The sequence below is a fragment of the Apis laboriosa genome, unplaced genomic scaffold, assembly GCF_014066325.1.
Source record: "Apis laboriosa isolate Shangri-la unplaced genomic scaffold, ASM1406632v1 scaffold14_cov150, whole genome shotgun sequence".
Lineage (NCBI taxonomy): Eukaryota > Metazoa > Arthropoda > Insecta > Hymenoptera > Apidae > Apis > Apis laboriosa.
The window spans coordinates 2,089,510-2,109,164 of NW_025221798.1; the positions used below are offsets into that span (position 1 = coordinate 2,089,510).

At 27.2% G+C, this 19,655-nt stretch overlaps 1 protein-coding gene and 1 long non-coding RNA gene across 4 annotated transcripts in view; one reads left to right on the top strand and one right to left on the bottom strand.

Moving 5' to 3' along the window:
• The window catches only part of LOC122710694, a 122,283-nt gene extending 103,991 nt beyond the window's left edge, over positions 1–18,292 (top strand). For 2 of the 3 annotated variants that reach the window (XM_043928709.1, XM_043928710.1), the window contains 5 exons: positions 12,573–12,650; positions 14,460–14,641; positions 14,959–15,157; positions 16,042–16,148; positions 16,986–18,292. In XM_043928709.1, the coding sequence (XP_043784644.1) occupies positions 12,573–12,650; positions 14,460–14,641; positions 14,959–15,157; positions 16,042–16,148; positions 16,986–17,111 (692 nt within the window). In that variant the 3' untranslated portion in view covers positions 17,112–18,292. The remainder of the gene's footprint in view (positions 1–12,572; positions 12,651–14,459; positions 14,642–14,958; positions 15,158–16,041; positions 16,149–16,985) is intronic. The other variant, XM_043928711.1, reaches the window with a different exon arrangement.
• On the bottom strand, positions 4,937–6,075 carry LOC122710695. Its single transcript, XR_006345982.1, has 3 exons — positions 5,947–6,075; positions 5,622–5,834; positions 4,937–5,533 (listed from the first exon to the last, which is right to left on the bottom strand). It is a non-coding gene; the product is annotated as an uncharacterized LOC122710695 (long non-coding RNA).
• Positions 18,293–19,655: the final 1,363 nt, after the last annotated feature.

Consider the following 19,655-nt stretch of genomic DNA (forward strand, 5'->3'; position numbering starts at 1 on the left):
TATTTCATAATTTGCATAGTTTTTTGTTGTGAGATGAGAGAATACACAGGTTCACAAATTTTGACATTTATTAATAGGAATACAACTTTTAACAGAGTTAAAAGTATACATTATATAGAAAGTAAAGATATTTTTTATATTAAAAGTTAAGATATTTCATTATAATTTTTAAATACTATACCTTTTCTTTTTCCAAATCATAAATTATCAAATTAATGATGTATAAGTTACAATGTGTAAATTTTTCTCACCAAAATTATAAATCTTTACAATATGATATAACAATGATATTCTATAATTTATTCTATAATTTTTTGTTATAAAATGAGAGAAAAATATTGATACACAGTTTCACAGACATATTTTGACATATATTGACAATTTTCAATAGAATTAAAAGTATATGTCATATGGAAAGTTTAAAAGTTAAGATACGTTTTTCATTACAATTTTTAAATACTATATCTTTTTCTTCTCCAAATCATAAATTACCAGATTAATGATATATAAGTTGTAATGTGTAAATTTTTCTCACCAGAATTACAAACCGTCATGATATAACAATGATATTCTACAATTACAACCTAATCTACGTAGAAACCTCGAGGTAAAGGGTCAAACAATGGGAGCAGAATATCTGTCCAGATGGACGGAAGATGTAAACGTAACCATAAGCGTAATCCTAATGGCTCTTCGCGGTTCGCCTGCAAGCATAATCCTTCCACTGAATTACTAATTTGCATATTTGCCGAGATTGTCCTTTACTCGATGTTAATTACAAATTACCAATGATGAGAATTTAATTGGTTTGAAAGGATACAATATTTTTGAACGTTAAAAACGTTCATGTAAATTGATTCAAATGTTAAATTTAATTATTTGCATTAGAGACTAAAATTCATGATTTGTTTGTAATAAATTCTAATTCTATTAATTAATAATTGTTTAATACCATAGCACTTTACCTAAAATTCCTTGTTCTTAATACTTTAAACTTTAGAAAATTGGAATATTTTGGATTCTTTTTGTTCATATCATAATCTTTCAAGAATTGACATCTGATGTAACATCTTTGCTTAATTATCCATTTACACATCAATTGCTCCTCTATTAAATAATACTCTAAGCTTCAGAAAATTGGAATACTTTGAATTCTTTTTATCCACATCATAATTTTTCAACAATAGGCATCTGATGTAACGTCTCTGCTTAATTATCCATTTATACATCAATGAATCAATAGCTTCTCTATTAAATAATATTCTAAACTTCAGAAAATTGGAATATTTTGGATTCTTATTATTCACATCATAATTTTTCAACAATAGACATCTGATGTAACATCTCTGCTTAATTATCCATTTATACATCAATGAATCAATAGCTTTTCTATTATTTTCTATTAAATAATATTCTAAACTTCAGAAAATTGAAATATTTTGAATTGTTATTATTCACATCATAATTTTTCAATATTTAAGAATTGAGTAATGTAATATCTCTAAATTATTCATTTACACATCAATAGCTCTTCTATTATAATTTTTATTTAAATGATCCATCCAATCTTCGCTTTTCAAAGCCTGGTATTATAACACAGATCCATTCAACCTCTTTACAAATTCAAAATTAAAATTATAACACGTTTCACGTGTTCCTCCATGTTCAATCCGCTCTTATAATATTAAAGAACACGAAATGGCGTTAAGGGAGAGAGAGAGGTCACTGGTAATACGGCAATATAATATGAATAAAGAGAAGTTGGCAAGTTAGTTTAATTGAGGATCAACGGGTCGAGTTTAAAGGCTGTGCAATAAACATTTGCAGCCAAAAAGCTCAACAATCGTGCATATTATTCCACATAACTTGAACACGATTTATTCACCTATGCGTGCAATACATCCGAGCTTTGCTGTTTGAATTATGGTGTTTTGCTGTTTGAATTGGACGAAACTGCACGTTTCCTGAAAATATTCCTGGGATTAATAAATTTTATTAGATGCGATATTAAAAAGGAACGAATTAGGCAAATTTTGATTAAGTTCAGTTCAATATTTGAAGGAATGAAGGAATAAATAAATTAGAAAAATTTTCCAATTACTTAAATTACAAAATTTAAAGGAAGAATGTTAATACATTTATATTAACTTTATATTAAATTTATAATAAATTTAACAAAATATAATTAATATATAATTTGATTCAAAAAATTATTTAACTCGAAAAGAAATACATATAGTATATTGAAGAATATGTAAAAGATAAGATACGTGTTAATAAATCATCATAAAAAAAAATCTGTAAATCTTTGAGTCGATTAATAAATTAATAAATAAATAAATCATTTATCACAATCCAATCTCTTGAAACCAGCGAATCTGGTTAAACATCACTTAAGAATATTTGTTTCAACTTCTAATTATATTAGTAAGCTCTTATCATTGGAATTCATGTTTAAGTAGTAATTTCTCTGGCGAAGCCACGAGGAAGTCAAATATTTGCCGATTCTTGCGTTAATCCCGAATTATTATTATTATTATTATTATTACCGCGGTGAAATACGTTTGCCATTGCGAATTAGCTCGATTAAAGCTGGAACTTGGTACGGCAAACAAGATGTGTCGATTCGGGTTCGCAGCTACAATTTGCATTCCAATAATCGCGGTTTAATAATCGTAATAACATCACTGATTCGGTTTGGCTTGGTTTGGTGGGTACACTCGTTATTAACACTGTTTCAATGGAAACTTGAATGGATACGAAATTGGAAATTTCAAATGGTTGTAAAAATTATGAACGAGATATAAAATCTTCTATGATGACTTTATAATTTGTCTACACTTATATCCATTATTTTTCATTGTAGTGAAGCTAAATAAAGTATATAAGTACACTTCATGCAACAAAGTTTGTATTAACAATTTTTAGAACTTGTAAATATGTATCTCAAATACATATTTTTGTATATTATATGTATAATATATATATTGTCTAATAAAACATTTTTCTTTTCATTCTTCTTATAGCAAAATGTGAAACAGTTTAATAATCAAGCTTTATAACATCAAATTTCTATCCAACTTGATTATTATACATATTATCTAATAAAACATTTTTCTTCTCATTATCCTTATAGAAAAATGTGAAACAGTTTAATAATCAAGCTCTATAATATTAAATTTCTATCCAACTTGATTATTATACATATTGTCTAATAAAACATTTTTCTTCTCATTTTCCTTATAGGAACAGTTTAATAATCAAACTCTATAACATTAAGTTTCTATCCAACTTGATTATTATACATATTATTTAATAAAACATTTTTCTTCTCATTGTTCTTATAGGAAAATGTGAAACAGTTTAATAATCAAGCTTTATAACATCAAATTTCTATCCAACTTGATTATACATATTGTCTAATAAAACATTTTTCTTCTCATTGTCTTTATAGGAAAAATGTGAAACAGTTTAATAATCAAGCTCTATAACATTAAATTTCTATCCAACTTGATTATACATATTGTCTAATAAAACATTTTTCTTCTCATTGTGTTTATAGGAAAAATGTGAAACAGTTTAATAATCAAGCTCTATAACATTAAATTTCTATCCAACTTGATTATAGATATTGTCTAATAAAACAAAAAAAATTTTTCTTCTCATTCTCCTTATAAGAAAAATGTGAAACAGTTTAATAATCAAGTTCTATAACATTAAATTTCTATCCAACTTGATTATTATACATATTGTCTAATAAAACATTTTTCTTCTCATTGTCCTTATAGGAACAGTTTAATAATCAAGCTCTATAACATCAAATTTCTATCCAACTTGATTATACATATTGTCTAATAAAACATTTTTCTTCTCATTGTCCTTATAGGAAAAATGTGAAACAGTTTAGTAATCAAGCTCTATAACATTAAATTTCTATCCAACTTGATTATTATATATATTGTTTAATAAAACATTTTTCTTCTCATTTTCCTTATAGGAACAGTTTAATAATCAAGTTCTATAATATTAAATTTCTATCCAACTTGATTATTATACATATTGTTTAATAAAACATTTTTCTTTTCATTCTCCTTATAGAAAAAAATGTGAAACAGTTTAATAATCAAGTTCTACGATATTACCTTTCTATCCAACTCGATACAAAATTCATCGTTTCGAGTGATATTAGAGAGAAAGAAAGAAGGGATATTTCCTCGGGTGTCGGAAGGAATCATCGTACGATCTCACGGAGAAACGATCCCTCGTATCGGGTCCGACATTTTTCTGGCTGGAAGAGAAAATATCGAGCGTAGCAACGCGCTAGATGTCGCTCGTTTATCGACTTCCTGCCTCCAAGCCTGTTATCCACGCACAACCGTTTCGAATCCACCCGATAAACTTTCTGCTCCTCACCAAAGTTTCTTTTTAACGATTCAAGATTCGAGGAAGCCTACCTTTGAAGAGACATTCTTTAAAACTTGATATTGTTAATTGAAATTTTCATCGATTTCCTCGAAAATTTCGAAAATTTTAAAACGATATTAAAAATATCTCGATTTTATTTAATTTCGAATTTTCTGCTCGTTCGAATTCAATGTATTTAGTGGTCATCATTTATTCCATTTATTCGTATGTAAAATTTGATATTTCCGTTTGCGAGTTTTCAAAGAGGAAATTCTATAAATTGTATAATTGAAAATTTTTGTAATTTTTATTTCTGTCCTAATGTTCAAAAATCTGTATTCTTTTTTTTTTAGATTTATTTATTTCCATTTGCTTTTTTTTATGTTCTAGTTCGTTATCAATATTTAGCCATGTAAAATTTTCTCTTTGCGAATTTGTAACGAGAAGATTTTCCAATATATTATTATCATTTTATTGATTTAAAATCGATTAATACACAATTTTTATGTTACTCTTATATTTTTATTAAAATCCAACCAAATTCTTATATAAATATTTTTATACAAAAAAAAATTTGTCAAACGATGTGCAAATCCGTTAAAAGTATATATAACAAAATGTTATTCAAGTCTTTTGTTGTATAAACTGGACATATGTCCAGGAGAGGTACTTTGGGGAGCACAAATTTCGTAGCCATTTGCAGACCACAAAGTGAGAGCATCCTCTTTCGGGATGGGCTTTGACAAAAGGATCTTCTCAGATTTAGCCACGAAATTCTGTACAACGTAACCTTCCAAATCTTGTTAATGATTGGTGTTGGTCGGTCTCAATACCGGACCATAATATCTCGAATTTCTCAAATTCTCTTATTGTTATCTAAAAAATTAATACCGATAATAATAAATTTATTATTATTTAACTTCTCTAAAAACGATTGGCGAAGATTACAGCTTCCTGTAACATTATCTGATCCAACTTGGACTTCGCGATAATCATCAGTTCGTGTATCACAAGTCGTAACGAAAACCCCGTCATCATTTTTGCCACTACTTCTCTTCTTCGCATGTGTATTATAAAACGTGTATATTCTATATTCCATAAGCGAAAAATTATGATTTCTATGCAAATTCTTGATAAAAGATAAAAACGACCGGATTACAAATTAATTTCCATGATATCTTATTTATTTTTTAATCATTTTTTATATCTATTCTTACCTCTAAAGAATTTTTTACAAAAAAATATATATAACATTCATTATTAATGTATCATGTTCAAACGTGATAGAAAATATGAAAGAGCAATTAAAAAATCTTCTTACAAGATTTCTCTTTCCATTAATTTTAATAATTAATTGTAAACAGATCACATCAACTATCGAATATATCACAAACGTATCCAACAAAATATATACTGTTCACTATTCAAAGCTGAAAAGAAAACTAGATTAAAATATATTTACTACTGTACAAAGTCAAGTAAAAAAATTTTATAGGTTATGTTTACAAGACAAATTAACAAAAAAATCCTTTCATACTTCACCTCAATTTATCTTTTCACGCTCTAAACAATAAAATCATCATCCATCCACCAAAGAAGCGGCGTGAAATCCGGCCACAAAATAAATTGGACGCCTCACGGATGACCAATTTTCGTAGACCTCTATGCTCGTATCTGGTAATTAGATCCGTGATCTGCATAGTCGCGCCCATTCTCCCCACCACTACGCGAGATCTCGTACGAGAACCGCAGAATTGCGGTCGATACGTTTGATCCCTGCTCGAGCGCTCACATGCCCCCGATAAAAAGCACAGTTTACTGATTTTCAAAGCTCGGCCGGAAATAAACGTTTGTCCACCACAATGGTGCCGGACAACGTGGACAAAAACCTGCTTTTTCCCTGCTTCCTCTAATACAAGCATTTGGGCATAGCAGAGACTGTTTTATTATTCAAATTCCGCGCGTATTCGCGAGTCGTTACCTCTGGATCGTCTCGTTGTTTGACGCAAGTTTTGGAGGTTAGTTAGTTTAGGTTAAGTTAAAAATATGGGTGAATAAAACGTGGTACAAGGTAAAGTGAAACGGATTGTTTCATTTTAAATTAGAGAGTTGGAAAGAATTTTTGAAACGTTTGAAATTGAAATATTATGAAATAAAGTTTTGCTTTTGAATTTCGATCGAAAGAAATTATAAATAATGGAAAGAAAGGAAAATTATGATTTAAAATTTAATTTACAATTTACGCTATATCTATTATTTCAATCTCTAAAATGAAAATATAATATACTTTTGAGAAAGTTATATATTTTAAAAAATTAAAAATTGTTTAAAAAAACAAATTTCTCTTTCAGTAAAAAAATATATACGTTTTGTTCGGACCACGTATATTTCTGCTCTATATTCAAGCGTGACACGTCCATTTTAAAGGAAAAGTCTCTAGCGCTATATCCGCTTCACGCTCCTAATGCTCAATTTTAACTTTCAGAGCCCCTTTATTCTCTTAAATCCTGCAATAATATCGCGTAGCTATGGTGGCCGACTCACAAGACTGTCATTTCAAGATTAAACATCACAAATATATCATGTTTCAGATATATTAATAATTTATAATGCAGATATCGACTATAATTTTATTTAAATTAATATCTATATAATTAAAAAGCTTTAAAATTTGAAAAATCAATTATAGTATATTGCAATATAAATTAATTTTTCTTTATTATAACAATAATATTTATTAAAGATCGTTTCAATTATTTATAGAGATTATTTGTTTTCATTCATATTTGTGAATGTACCAATTAAAATTAAAATTTTATATATCATATTGATAGAAGGAAAGAGAGAAATTATTATCGATTTTACATTTGAATAAATTGAATAAATATAATCAAAATTGAATAAATATAAATCTGGAAATTATTAAATATATTATTAAATTATGTATTTAATTTATATATTTTCAATGTTTAGTAATCATTAATCGAATTATTGTATCTTTGCTATTCATAATTTAAGTAGTTACGTTTCGTATATGGTCAGACAAGATGATACCTAATCTAAGTATATACTACTTGTACATAAGATTATACAATCATACAATTATTATAAGTATTAGGTATATAGTATTTTAGTAAATATAAAATCAATAAAGTGATGAACTTATATAATTATAATAGTAAAAAAAATATAATATTAAAAACGTATAAAAATAAAAAAAATACTAAATACTTTGATTTTTATTTTCAAATAAATTTATATATAATATAAATATTAATAAAAATACATTGGAAAATAAGAAATATAAAAAAAAATTGAAAAAAGAATAGATCACACAGATTAAAGTGATTAAAAAAAAGCTTTAATCACTTTATACAGATATTTTATATAAGAAAATAATTCTTCTTTTTGTTAAGCATCAAAGAAGATCAAATTGAATAAGGTTCAATGAAACTGTTGTAAGAAGTTCTTTTGAAATAAAGATTTCAGTCATTTTAATGCCACTTTAACCACCTTAATATTTCCCATTGAATGTCTTTTACCTGCCTTTCTTCCTGAATTATATCTACTTACTTATTATTATTTGAATGTATAATGCATAATGGAAATGGAAAACTTAACAGGAAGTATTTTTATTTAAAGAGGAAAGGATGAGATAGTTATATGAAATAGTAATGATTAAAGAGCAATAAAAAAATATAATTTTTATAAAGTTAAAAAAAATATTTTAATTTTCTAGATATTTTCATTAAAAATTCAAAGAAATATTTATTTTTTTTTTTTTTTTACGTTTAACAATTATTGAAAATATACTTTTTTGAATAAAAAATATATTTTCGAAAGATTATAATTTTATATTATAAATTTTGATTGATAATAATCCAATAATTAATACATTAATAGTTTCTTTTATAAGTCTAATTTATTAAAAAAAACATATATAATATAATAATGCTTTATTAATTATTATAGGATCAAAAATCAATTGAATTATATTTTAATATTCTAAAATTCCAGTTCTAGAAATTTATTAAATGGGCAGAAAATTAACAAAGCACTAAAAAGTATTTAAAAATATAAAAGGAAAGAGAAAAAAAAAAAATTTCATCTTCTCATAATTTCACATTAAATACAGTCAGACAAAAAGCAACGTGTTAACCTAACCTAAAACTTATGAAATTTAATTTCTCATTATTCCATATAACATAATGCGGTAACAAAGCACAAAATAGATTGAACATATAAATTTATCGTTTCGCAATTAGAGTTCGCTTTATCAGAATAATTTTAAATGCGGCGCGTTAAATACGCAAGGATGGATTCAAAGAGTACAACTACTACGGTATATGCGAGCAAAGGATTACGCGCGCACGAGTGTACTTAATTTCTGGAATAATTAGACCAACAGCGCGAGGAACGTCATCTGCATGTACGCGGAGAAATTTCATAGTTTTGGTATGTACGAGATATGTCAGGGAATATTTGGACATTTAAAATTAAATAAAAAATAATTTAACTAAAAAAAAAAAATTCAAATTATAATACTAATATTAATTTAATTTAATTATCATCAGTCGATAATCTATAAATGACGATGATTAGTCACATGATTTAATATTTTTTTCAAAATTGAAGTTAAATATCACATTAAAACTATATTTTAAGCTCTCTTTGTCTAAAATGTTATAATAAAATTCCAGTCCTTGTTATAATAAAGCCAGTCCTTGATATTGAAAAAAAAATTGTTTATAATTTTTTAAAAAAATATTAATCTTTTGAATTATTAATCTTGTCATATTTATTAATTTATTTTTTTTCTTTTATTTAAAGTATTATTCATTCTTAAAGTCATATCTTTTTTATTATTTTATAATTGATAAAATCAATTGCTTCCTATATAAAAAAAGCTAAAAAAAGCCATATATAAAAAGTGAAATAAAATTGTAATACATGTGTAAGAATTGGTAACAAAAATCACTGTTCTCTTTCATAAAACAAGAATCGAATTAAACTGTAAAAAAAGAGCCATAACATAGCTATACTGAACTATACTTATATATACTTCGTTATAATTTCGCCGGAAGTTGCACAGTTACGAGGAATATAACGGTGGTTACTACGTTAAACCAAGGTTAAAGTTAGAGAGCTCGAACGACCCTCTTACGAGCCTTAACGATTCGCTGGGGTTACTGCTATTAAAGCGAAAATCTGGAAAATTGAAGAAAAAAAAATAGAGTATTTCGACGCATTTTGCCTCCTTTGGATTATTATCCTTAGGAGAACTCGTCACTTCGAACGAGGATTTTACGATCAATCCTGGTATATCGCTTTAACTTTTTGTCTGTATCGAACGATAAACGAAAAGACCAAACTTTTATTAGTTGATAATGGTTCATAAAACGGTATTAATCAAGACTTTAATTCGGATCATATTATGAGAAAAATTGTGATCTAAAATTCGAATGAATTGCATTCGTATTAATTGAAATGAATTTTTTATGAATTTTTCAAATATAACTTGAATGAATAAATATACGTATAAATATTTGAATACTATTAGTTAATTATTACGTGTGGTGCTAGTAGCTCGTTTTAGAAAAAAAGTATTCACTTGAAAATAAAATTGTTTAAAATATTTATTTTTCGATCTATATTTATTAGAAATTTTTTTCCTTGTCGAATACTGTCTACTAAAATTTTTAAAACTTGTCTTTTTTATAAAAAATATAATTATACGTACAATTTTTACAAAGAAGAAAATATTACTAAAAATTACTAGAATTCTTTTTAAACAAATTGGACAGGATGTCTCTTCTTCCAAATGAAAGGAGAATATCGAAAATGCTTGTTGCATTTTGGCACTTAGCCCGAGGAAACAAACGAAAGTTTCCTACTTGACATCTCTATTCCAATTGCTAATTGTACAAACATTCGATACATCACAATGTATATATTTCATATTATACATAAAATAATAAATAATTCTTATAGCATAAAAGATCGAAAAAAATAAAATTTCATAAAAATTAAGTGATCATTCTCAACTAAATATTAAGCAAAAGTAGAATTTGTTATAAATATATTTTTACATAGATGCAATATGATAAGTTTAGTCAAACATGTTTCAATTTTATCTCTCTTCCAAACTTTTTCCTTATTTCTCAAGGCAAAGGACGCAGTTTCGAAAATAGAAACATCACGTAGAAGACACCGTGATGAATTTCAATATCCACATCCAAACTTTCCGAATAGTCAGACAGGAAAATTCGGGATGACGTAGATCTTCCACGATTCCCTTGATAGCACCAATCTAAGGATGGCACATTCTTTACTTCAAATATATATGTGTATGCGCGCACTCTTCATTCACGATAGAATTTTCGCAAAAATCAAAATTAAACAAGTGGCGAATTGAAGGTAAACATGTCAACGCGCTGACGTTCGATTTGAATTTGGCGCGCGCGCCAATCTCGCGAAATATGAAACGTCGAGGAAAATTGAGATTTCATTGTAAAATTTAAATTTTCTGCACAGATACCATCCGTGAAAAGTAATTTTTTTTTTCTCATAAAATATGAAAAAAAATTAACAAAATAGAAAAATGACAAAGTGGAAAAATAAAAAGTAATTATCAATAATAAAATTTAAAAATTAAAGCTTACAGATAATCTTTTTCCATTTTATTTATTTTAATTATATTAAAACTATAATGAAGAAGCATGTGGAATGAAAATAAATGAAATAAAGAACAATATTACTGAAAAAGGATCAAAGGAAAATTTTTAAAAATCATTTTAATACAATAATTTAATTTTAGATTAAATCTTGGAAAAAAAATTTTATAAAAATAATTAAATCTATTTAATATTTAAAAAAAATTATTTAGATAAGAACTATTACAAATTTCCAATGATAAAATGTGATCATTCTCTTAACGAGATCATTGTTCGGAATAATGGCGCGAGTTTAGGTTATCCCATGTTGGCAACCAGCCAAGTTCGTGAACGCAAATCATATTCTTCCAACGATACCAAATAATGCTCTTTTGCTCGTAAATGCGACCGCAGATTTACCGTATAAATGCACTGAACAGATGATATATAATACAAAGATAAAATATATTTTAGGATACTCTTATTAACAAACCATTACCATTTATTTTCCACATGATTTTGCTTCAATATATAATTATATCCTATCATAAACGTTTTAACGAATAAATCACGTAAGAGATTTCATAAAGCTGTATAAATAATATTAATATGAAAAAATTGTGCTCAATACCAAATTTCAAAATTTTTTTGCAAAACAATTTAAAACTCAAGCAATTCTATTAAATCCTATAAATTCAATAAACAATATTAAATTTGGCACGTGAAATTTTTATAAAATATAAATGATCCTATATAGTAATGAATATTTTATAAATGTGTAAACTTAACCTAATCTAACCTAATCTAACCTAACTATAGTATCTTGACTATGTACAATCTTGAGTGCTATCTTTTCAGTACACCAACATAAGAATATTCTCACTAAAATTGTGTACACTTTCAAGAGAGAGTAGTTTGCCAACTGTTAAGTCTGATGTATATCTGACAGTGGTGCTTTTACAGAAGTCTCCCAAGTATTATGGACAATAGGTTATCTTCCAGAGAAAGCTTCAAATGCTTTTAAAAGCCTACTTCGGTGGTCTTAAGGACAGTTCTATGTTTTACGACTAAGAAGCTTTATTCGCTCTTCTGCCCTATCGCGTTTTATGTCAACCGACCAATAGATGTGCACCAACACATACTTCCTCCTTTCTGACGAAAATGTTTTACCCACTGAAAAATATGTACAGGATTCCTTCTGCACATTTCTCTGCTTTCACAGAGGATGAACTGAAAACGAGCCATTTGAAATTTTACTATGTTGTAACACATTAACTTGGATATATTTTGACATAAAAAAAAAAATAGTTATTATATCGAATTACTTCATTATGAATAAACATTAATTTATAAAATTTTATCGTATTATCATTTTAATTAAATAAAAATTTAAATAAACACTTTTTAGACAAAGATCTATAGAGGAGAAAAAACTTTTCTGATATATTTTTTTAACAAAATCTATAATCTTTGTTTATTTATATTTCTTAATTATAATTATTTTCTTTTTTTCAGCGGGCACAAATCTTATGGGCAAATTTACACAAAGTGTTCGAAGAATCGTCCAAGATGTAAAGGATGAAGGAACATCGAGTAAGTCTCTAAAATAAAATATACTATTTTTAAAAAATAGACTTACATTTGCGTTGTATTATCGATATTATCATCAATTTCCAATATTCCAATACCAAATTCCGATGAGAATTTTTATTTCGCGTTAAAACAAAATGAGAAAAAAAATTTCAAAAAGTTATTCTTCTTTCTCGATTTCGATTTCTCGAAGCATTTGTCCGCGGGATAGCGAAATGTAAGAGAATCGAGACGAAGAAGATGTTCGTGCGCCGACAACTGTTGGAAATAAGGTATTGGCCGGGTGCCAGGTGGTGGTCGGCTGTTAGCTCATGAATGGAATTGAAGCAGAAGCTTTTACACCCGGTCAGTTGATATAACGACGCGTCAAGAGTGGTATTTGCACTTGGAATAGTCGCGAACGTTTCCTCTGGGATAAATTCGTTAAAGCCGGATCAACGGTTCGTGTACCTTTCTCGAATTAAATTACTTTCGAATACAAAAAATATTATATTTTATTAGACGGATTGATAATTTAGAGAAAGAGTAATATCTTAGAAAGGAAATTTGAAGAAAAAAAAATTTCAATTTTTAAAGAAGTTACTTAATTCGAAAATGTTTTAATTCCAATGAATTTCGCTACGGTGTGTTTTTAAAAGAAATTCGTCTGAATAAAAATTTTAATTTCAAAAAAATTATGCGATTTTGAAATTATGAAATTATAATTTTAGTGAATTTATATGAAATTGCGTTGTAAGAAGAGAAGAAATTATTTTTTTTTGGAAAATCGATCAAAAATTCGATATTTATTATTTTTGATGCAATTTCGCCTGGAAATATTTTTTTTATAACGGAACACCGGAACGGAAAATATTTAAAAAATTAATTAATAACTTTGCTCCATCTCGTTATAAATATTTGAAATATTTGAATAATCATTTATTAACCAATAATATAATTCGAACCATTTTCGTTTAACATAAATCCACGAATAAAGCATGCACTTACCTTCTTCAACGGCAATAAAGGAGAGGTTTAATTAAAACAGAAACGAATTCCCTGTAACCAAGCGGCAACATCAATTTTCTCATTAGGCGTACACGATACGGCTGAAAGCAATAATGTTATTAAACCGGCTTGGTGAATGGACACACAACGTGTTTGCACGTGCATGTGTATGTGGAGATTGCATCGCTTATTAATGTTCGAGGATCGGCAAAGGGTTAAGGGCAAAGAATGGTATGAAGTAATGGCGATGCTCGTGACAAGGCAACTTGAGTCCCTTTATTATCGACTCTTTATTTTTTTCTTAAATTATAAATAATTCGATAATGATGGTAATAATATTAATGATAATATTATTTTCAGTACATCTTTTTTTTATTTTTTTAATACCAAGATTAATGCAATTTAACGAGTTTTTTTTTATGTACTTTAAAATTGATCATGATTGTTTCATGTGATACAGATACTATCTAGAATTGTTTGTATGTATGTATACAATTTTTCATATTAATTTTACTTAATATTTTTACTATTAATGTATATCGTTTAAAATAATTTAAAGATCATATTGTAACAGAAATGGAGAGTTAAATACTTTGACGAATGTAACAAATCAATTACAATTTACAAATTTTGATGAAAATTATTATCTGAAGACAAAATTAACGCAATGGTTATAAAAATATGTATGATTATATTTCTGAATAAAAATCTTGAGAATAAAAAATCTGCAACTAGTCAATTTTGATTTGTCGTGCACGATAGGAATGTATCTTGTAGAATTTTTTATACAAAAATTTTAAGCATACTCTTAAAACTCTTAAACAGGTGGACAAACTAAGGAAGAGGTGATTGAAACGAACGAGAGACTAAGAATCGTGAGGATACGCCTCGATGGAAGTTACGAGATTGCGAAACGTGCCCTCGTTGAACTTATGTGCAAATATACCGACAGCAAGCAAGTACGCAACGTGTTTCAACGTTACAACCTCTTAAAACTAATGATTAAGGTAACCATAATTTTTTCTTTTCAAGAAATATTCGTATTGAACAAAAACTGATTGCAACATATTTCAACTTAATTATAACCCTTATATATTCAAAATTTGAGAAATTTAAACTCTATCTAAACTAATCTAAAATTCTAAAATCTAAATTTCAATTATTATTAAAATCCATTAAAATTTCTTTTTCATATATTAAGCCTGCATTCTCATAATCTAATTCAACGTTTGAATCTGAAATTAACTTTAGCCTAATTTTAACATATTTTTAATAAATATTTGTATATAGATGTGTTTTTATACAGATGTGTCTTCTTTTTCAGGATGTGATCAAGTTGGAGACCCAATATTGGACTCTGGTGGATATACCGAAGCAGGAGAAACAGGAGACCGTGCCTGCCTTTGTCCTGCGCGCCTGTTCCATTATGGAGAAGACCCACAAAAGCGGGGAAGGTGTGAAGACTTCGGCCCGACTGGCCGAAGAAGCTGAAACCAAGAGAGAACGCATTGAAAGACTCGAGAGTGAGTTGAAATTTTTTTAAAAATATATAATCAGAGTACTTACCTTTAGAAGGTCAATTATAGAGATAAGAAAAGTACACAAATACAAAAATGTAGTCGAATTGTAATGTAGAGTTTATTTACTTCGAGTTATAAAGATACATTAAAGTTTATGTTAGATAGCGCTATCTCTGTTTTCACGATTATGAGCATCTGATTCTATTTCACTCTCACTTCATCCAACTTAAATTGCTTAATAAGTCTGGAATTTAACTACGAATAACTTTCAAAACTTTTTCTACACCAACTTTTATGTTTATTTTTGGATTGAAGAATGAACTTTCAAAGTTCCATGAATATAATAACACTCCATATATATATATATAATATATACTTTAAGAGAAGTCTATAGACAAGACAGATATAGATGCTTAAAATTTTAGGTGTATAATTTTTTAAATTTAAATGAAACAAAAGATCAAATTTATTGTTTAATTTATTATTTTATGGAAAAGAAAATAAAACGTTTAATCGTGAACGCGAGCAATATTTCAAATTGTTGGACAAATTGTGAGGAAAAGACACAACTCGATGGCTGTCGTTTGGAAAGTTTCCAAGCATGAATAATATATTACCTACTATCATACGTGCTCGATAGGGACAAGAAGAGATCGGTTATGGTATTCTGACGGTATTGTCATTCAACATTATTGTACGTACTTCAAATTTATCCTCATAGAAAAGCCATAATATATTTAGTGAAAGTAATACTAGCTTTATATTTTATAAAAGTAATGCTAGCTTTATTATTCATAATTTTAATCTAAAATTCATTTTAATCGAATGCAACTTATGCTTATTCATTATTGATTTATCTCTATATCGACTTGTTTCAATATGCACAGGTATGACAACAGCCCAAATCGAAGCAGAGAACACGCAAATGACTAACGACCTTTATAGATTATTGAAAAAATATACAGGACTGAGAAATCTCATCCGAGATTTAAAGGTATATACAAGTGAACCAAGTACCACTAACTCTTCTTTTTGCACATTCATCGAAACTGAATGTGAAGTAATGAATAAATAATCTTCAAGAATATATTTGAAACATCTCTGAAGAATTATTAACAATAGCTTATTATATTTTGTAAAATGTCAAGAAAGAATTTCTTATTTGTAACTTGTCTCACCTGTATTGTTCAATTGAATTAATCAGTATCCAGTTATTAAACCACCTTATTTTATATATATATTTATCCATATATTTTTTATTGTACATATTGTATTATTTGAATTGAAAAGAAACAGAAGCTTATGAAAAGATTTATTATCAAGTTACATAGTTTGAAAAGAAATATAAAATGATATTATTTGAAAATTAACAAGTTACATGTATATAAGGAATATTTGATGATTAAAACTTAATGAAATTTATATTTATACTTTTACCAAACTAGTTATATTATATGAAAGAATATATTTATAATCATAACTTTTATCTTTTTTTTTTTTAGTTAAAATACTTTATCTAATATTTTTTTTTATTTTTCAATAAAAAGAATTCTATGAATCTTTTTAATTTTTAAATAAAATAAAGAAATCTTTGCTTTTTATAAATCTAAAAATCTAGGCCCAATAAGAATCATCATAAAAAGAAATGATACCTCTCACCTATAACTAGATAAAACTATCTTAAATTAAAAGTAAAATTACCAATCTCTCTCCAATCAAAGAAGATCAAACATAATTTTCTCATCTTTCTCTCCTAATTATCACTCTATGCAACTATACAATCAAGATCCAATTTATCACCTTGATAACATTAATATATCATCTGCTACAGGAGGAGTACAATAGCTCAAAAGTGTATCCAATCTTTCCTCGTTATCCAATCCTAAAGGACATGATCAAGGATATAATGCACAACCCAGACTATATGGAGGTCTGTCACGAGGTGGATCAAGCATAGCGGCCAGACCCCCTCCACCGTTCTCCACGTATGACCTTGTAAATTTCAAGGTCTTAGCGTGGACGTTGGTGAAGGGGGTGAACCGGAAACGAGCCTGGACATGGCTTACTTCATCCATGGTGAACTATATTCGCCATATGCCAATTCTGTAAATTTCTTTCACATCTTGATAATATCCTCTTTATGGACATTTATACACATATCTGTGTTTGTTGCACGCTGATCAAAATGATAATTTATCATATCGTTATATTATTTATTTGATTGTGTACTGATACAAAAATTTATGAGGAATCACATATACATATATCACGTGTTATATATTATTTTCAAATTAATTTGAATATTCTATTTATAGTTTGTGAATGTGAGTATGTGAATTAAAAAAATAATAATAGAGAATGTTGTGTGAAGACAGAAGTAAAAGGAGAGATTTTATTAACAAGTTTATATAATTGCGAAGGGAAGATTCTTTTGAAGCATGTTGGAATGATGCTTTTAGTGTAATCGAGTCGTGTTTTGTCGTGTATTCGAAATCATCAGAGATCTGTTACTTGCCGACGATGTTAGCGAACGAATTTGAATCCAATGGTGAAATCCATTAATTACACTGTCAAATAATTCACAAAATTTCAATTCAAAGGAAAGATGGATCTGTTGGTATTTTCAAAAATTTTGAAAAAAATATTTATATTTTCCAAATTACCTATTTCAAATATTCTTATTTACCACACACTGTCAAAGAGTAAACAAGCAATATTACACAGCATAAAAAATAAAAAGAAAAAGAAAAAAAATAAAAAAAAACACCAAGTAATAAAATGAGAAATAATTCCAACACACAAAGAAGAAATAAAAATTGATCATCATAGTTTGTTAATTCCAATCGGAATAGCCGCTTGCACGTTGAAACACAAAAAAAATACGAGATTACACCTTCGCGTTTCACGCGACGAGAATGGTGTACAATTTTTATTAAGGCAGCTAAAAATGTCGCTCATCACAGGAAAAAAATCCTGCAAATGTTAGATAAGATACGCCCTCCCCATCGTTGACTGTTTGTGCGAGTGTCTTTGTGTGAACAAATTATACCATATCGTATGCTCGTGGGTATGCTTATTTGGAATAGAAGAGAAGAAATTGTTTAACCTGTTAACCGGAATTATTATTCATCCAAAATCTTCAACATTCGCCAAAATCAAAATTAATTCAGATCAAAACACAACAATTGTGTTATTACACTTTTGTTTGCAATTATTTTATATTGAAAATTTATTTATTTTTCAACAACAGATTTTCAATCCTGTATTATTATAGCTTCGTTTGCAATTATTTTTTCACTTGTCAAGTATGCATTTTTATACAAATGTAAAAAAAAATATTTAAGATTTAATTTATTTAATTATTACAGAAGGAATTTTATATTGATCTAGAAGAATAAATTTCGATCAAATTACTTTAACAGAAGAGATTTAGCAAAAGTAATAACAGAAAGAATTATTTCTATGATCTTATTCTTAAAAAAAAAAAAAAAAAAAATAGAATAATTTATTTTTAACAGAAAATTATATGAGATATAAATAAAGGAATAATTAAGAGATTTAACATTGATTCAAGTGACGAATTGACTCGTTTGACCGGTTAAAGGGTTAAAGGATTAAATATGAAACGCGATATTCTGCTTCCTGCTAATAAATGATCATAATATGTCGCCATTAAGCATCGTGAAAATTAATAATAGTTTGTTAAGGGAAGGAGAGCTCTCTTTACCTACGAACAGGACAAACAGTAGCTACGTAGTTATATTTATTAGCATACAGTATCGCGATAATGGCGATACCGGTTTTCGTAACGTGAGGAACATTTTTGCTTCGATTAAAGTGAAAATGATTAGATATAAAATTATTGAAAATCACGAATAATACACGATGTTATGTATAGCATGTTGATGTTCGAAAGAAAAAAATTTATTATTTTCGAATTTAATTTAAAAAAAAAAAAGAAAGATTATATTGAAAATTTTTCTTTCTTTTAATTTTCTTAATCTCTTAATAAAAAGAGATATTTAGAAATTAAAATATATAACGAAAAAGAATATATATATATAAAATAGTCTTCTTAAAGTCACATGAAGCAAAATGCATTGAGAATTAAATTTAATCTATCATGAGTATGTAAGAATATATTTTTTTGAGTCTGTTAAGAAAAAAAATAATTGTCAATTGATATTTTCGTTTCGCGCAGGAAGCAGTTTAATGTCCTGTATGAGCTTTTTTTTTTACATCTGTTGAATGACGATAAAGTGTATGTAAGCTCAAAAGCTCTTGGACATCTTCAAATAAAAATTTAATATCTGATATAGTATAAACTGTAATAATTTTAGTTACGTAAATTTTTTTTTTAGTGAATAGTTAATTTAGCTGGTATTGAATGATAAATTTTTATTTATATGCATCTTTTAGTAAAATTATTGATATTAGAATTATAATGAAATTAATATCCTATAGCCATCCATTAATTAGTTAGGTTAGGTTGGATTACTGA